Below are 3907 nucleotides of genomic sequence, written 5' to 3'. Positions count from 1 at the left end.
CCTGCCTCGAGATGTGCAGAAAGTGCCTCCACCACCTCCGTTATGCTAGTTGACATTGGGTGCTTCTAAGCGGTTGTAAAGGTGGCTTGTCGGCCTCAGGATCCAAAAGAGACCCTCTGTCACTCTGCTTCTTCCCATTAGGTGAGTCGGCTGTGGTTGCTCTCTGTTGCAGGCCTGACCAGCATCGTGCACATACTTGGTCAAAGCGGGCATAAAGGCTTCCCTCCACCTCGTGAGTAAATGTGCCACGGACCCCTGCGTGGGCTCTAGATCCGTCCCCATCTTGAGGCCGAGTAGTCAGCGCACCGCTGTATGAGTATAGTGAGTCAAAGCGCAGGTGATTATTGCGTGGTAGAGGTGGGGACCGGGATGACCCCCACTGGTCCAGAGGGGGGAGGGGAAATGGGACCTCCAGGTGTTCCTGCGATAGAGCAGCTTTACCTGCTTTTTAGGTCCACTGGGCCCCGCTGTAACCTCTGATAGGTGCAATAATTGGATGGCCCAAGGCTCCTTGCACAGGTAAGATTCAGAGTGCAGTGTTTTGAATAGCTGGAAATCTGTTATTCCCTAAAGTTTGAGCAACAAGCTTGGAGTTTGCACGATGTGCGTCCAGCCGTCATTAAGCTCGATAATAACATTATTTAGGTTGGTGTACAGATTACAGTTGCAGCAGAATATACATATAATTTGCATTCAACAGCTAGAAATGTAATCCTTTTTAATCTTGTGTTACTATGCATGATTTTTTGCTTGTCTTGTATTATTTCTGCTTCAGAGATGCAGGAAATAATTGCATCCTTGTGTGTCATGTATTTTATATCTATCTGTGAAATGTTAGAGAACTTGCAGTCTTAGGACTGTTAGCTTAACAGTAGGATGCCATTAATTGTACATTAGTCCTAGGGCCTTTTGGCTTTTTGATGGTGAGGTCATTTAGATCAAAAAGGTCATAGGTGTGAAAAGCCATGTAAGCTCAGGCTTCACCTCCTATATAAAGCCAGGGTATTCCTCAGCCAGGTCAAACGTGAAACAGTTAGTTAGCAATCAACATCTGCTGTGAGACAGCAATTCAGAAGAGAACTTAAGAGATGGCTGTGCTTAAAACTGTTCTGTGCTTTACTCTCTTTTGCTTGGTCCACTGCTTACCCTCCTTTGTAGACAGAGGAGAAGCCAGAATGCACTTTTCTGGATCTGACTTAGGATCAAAGGTATTAAGCACTCTTTATGGAAAGAGGCATCACCAAGATACAAAATTTCCATTTTACATGATGCAGCTCTACCAAACTCTAAGCAACAGACGCCACTCAGACGTTCCCATGCCTGAACATTATTCCCTTCCAGAATATGACACTGTTCTAAACTTGGTTGCTAAAGGTATGTAGATGACATGTACTATTACTTTTTAATGTTTACTCGCCATAGTTTTTTTTGTTTTTTTATTAATATTTATTGCTTTGGCTTATTTTACTGTCGTAATTCTGTTCATTTAATTACATCTTTTTGTACATGACATTTTGAATTATTTATAACTTAAAGCCACAATGGTAAAATATTTGTATGGAAAAAATATGCGATTTTCAAAATACATTTTTAAAAAAATAGAATAGTAAACTATTTAGTAGAAATGTAACTAAGAGTGAATGTTGATTCTGTATTTACTTAACTGATGTTTTTGTTGTTGTGTTATGTCATTGGTCCTGTGTTTGTTCCCTTGTGATTAAGATGGACCATCATTTATCAGACAGCCCCCTGCTCAGACGAGTGTTAAAACAATCATAGGCTCATTAGATTTTGTGTATTGGGACTTGGCCCCATGTAAAAATAGCACCTACTTACCACAAAACAAGGATGCAATGTTTTTTACATTTGGTGAAGTAACTGCTGTTCAGTCTATAGTGATCTGAATGATAAAGAAAAATTTAACAAAACGAAATTATAAAACAGACAAAAACATAGACAGAATGCATTCAGCTACTAGTGTCTTTTTGTTCTTTTGAATTATCATGCTTATATTACTATATTCATACTCAGCATAGTTTTATGAACTTGCCTAGTATTAGTTCTACTGAAAGATTATTTGAGTTGTCTACTACCTTTTCTTTTCCTCTATAATATAAAACATTAAATATTAACTTTGTAGTAGGTTATTAATTTTGAGTGTTTTTTTTAATCTTCTTTAGAATGCTTTCAAAAAGACGGTAATTGGGCACTGCTTTTTGACATGTCTTCCATTTCCAACAACAATGAATTAAGGTTGGCACAGCTAAGAATCCATCTTCCATCTCTGGAGACATCACGCAATGTGACGGTGGAGATCTATCATAGCAAGAATGGACATAATATGTTTTTAGGGTCATTTGCCACTGACTTTTCTGTTGAACAAAACTCCTCCTGGAAGGTTTTCAATCTTACTGATATAATTCAGCGCTACCTCAATCAACTAGACAAATATTCTCACACAGAAGATATGTGGATTAAGAGAACAGAAAGAAATAACATGGAGACAAGGGTAGCAGAAATGTTAGCTCAGACAGAAAATAGTCTTCGGCAGAATACAGATAGTGTGGATGTGCCCTTCATCACCACAGAAAGAGTTATGCTGGTGGTGTTTTCCAAGGACAAGCCATCTGCCAACCTTTCTAGTTCCCTTAGCCTCATCAAAACAGTGGAGACATCGAAGCATGTTACACTTGAGAAAAGTACCAGACTGTCAAGTATAAGGAGACACAGAAGGAACAGGAATGAAAAGCACCATCTGTTCACGGGCAATGGACCCTCAAATCCAGTGGAAGTTGGGAAACATCTTTGCAGGAAGGTAGACATGATTGTAGATTTTCAGAAAATTGGTTGGGAGAGCTGGATTGTCTATCCAAGAAAGTACAATGCATACCGGTGTGAAGGAGCCTGTCCAATCCCCTTGAATGAGACCTTCAAGCCAACGAACCATGCTTACATGAAGGTAACGATACAACTGAGTTTAATACTCTTTTGTTATCATTGAAACATTTAAAACACCTGAATATAGAAAATGTATACATTTCTAAATGTTAGCAAAATAATTGCTAAACAGTAATTTCAAGTAGATTTGGGTGACCATAGATCGTCCTAACTGCATTTGAAGCATGACTCTCATCATCCCTGGCCACTTGCTGGCTACAGATAGTGGGAACATTAAGCCAACAAGACAAATGTGACAAACCATTATTTACAAATTCTCAGGCAGCCGAGCTGTTTAAGACTGACTAGGAGGGCGAATGTTGATAGCATCTTGTTATATATCAGAAAATGCTCTAAAAATTAGGTATTTATTAATAGATAGTCTGATGCTGTGTTGATTGCACCAAGATCAAGAATCCCTCCGGTGCTTTGTTTACAGATGTATGCATATATTGTATTTAGTAATAAAGTTTGACAATTTTTTAACAAGCCTTTCTTTTCTCTGATGAATTTACAGAGTGTGGTTAAGCTGTATCAACCGGAACGAGTGGAGTGTCCAGCCTGCATTCCAGTGAAGATGAGTGCATTGTCTATGTTGTATTTTGAAGGCAATGACGTCGTTTTGAAGCACCACGAGGACATGGTTGTTGAGGAATGTGGGTGCAGCTGAATATTTTTTCTTAATGATTACAATAAACTGTTTGTATTCTAATTTATTTACTGTAAAGGACCAGAATCCTTAAGTGACTTTATATGGTAGTATGGAAAGGACTTATCTGGGTCTCCAACTGCTAAAGATTATATTCTACCTCTGTGAGGTTCTCCAGATCAACAACATCAGCAGGGGTATCATAAGTGGCCCTACGTCTACTCTGTATATAATGTATATATGGATCTGTATAATACTGTATATATAAAAGATGAAGGAAAAATAAATATATTTTGGCAGAGTAAACTGTTTAAGCTTTTA

At 38.7% G+C, this 3907-nt stretch overlaps 1 protein-coding gene across 1 annotated transcript; it reads left to right on the top strand.

Annotated features, from left to right (window-relative positions):
• Positions 1-1088: 1088 nt before the first annotated feature.
• NODAL (nodal growth differentiation factor) lies at positions 1089-3607 on the top strand. Its single transcript, XM_063445497.1, has 3 exons — positions 1089-1374; positions 2181-2959; positions 3455-3607. The coding sequence occupies exons 1-3, from the start codon at positions 1089-1091 to the stop codon at positions 3605-3607; spliced, it is 1218 nt and encodes a 405-aa protein (XP_063301567.1).
• Positions 3608-3907: the final 300 nt, after the last annotated feature.

This window comes from Pelobates fuscus, chromosome 3 (assembly GCF_036172605.1).
Source record: "Pelobates fuscus isolate aPelFus1 chromosome 3, aPelFus1.pri, whole genome shotgun sequence".
Classification (NCBI taxonomy): Eukaryota; Metazoa; Chordata; class Amphibia; order Anura; family Pelobatidae; genus Pelobates; species Pelobates fuscus.
Note: the sequence above shows the minus strand (reverse complement) of the source record. Positions and strands in the feature narration are given on the sequence as shown.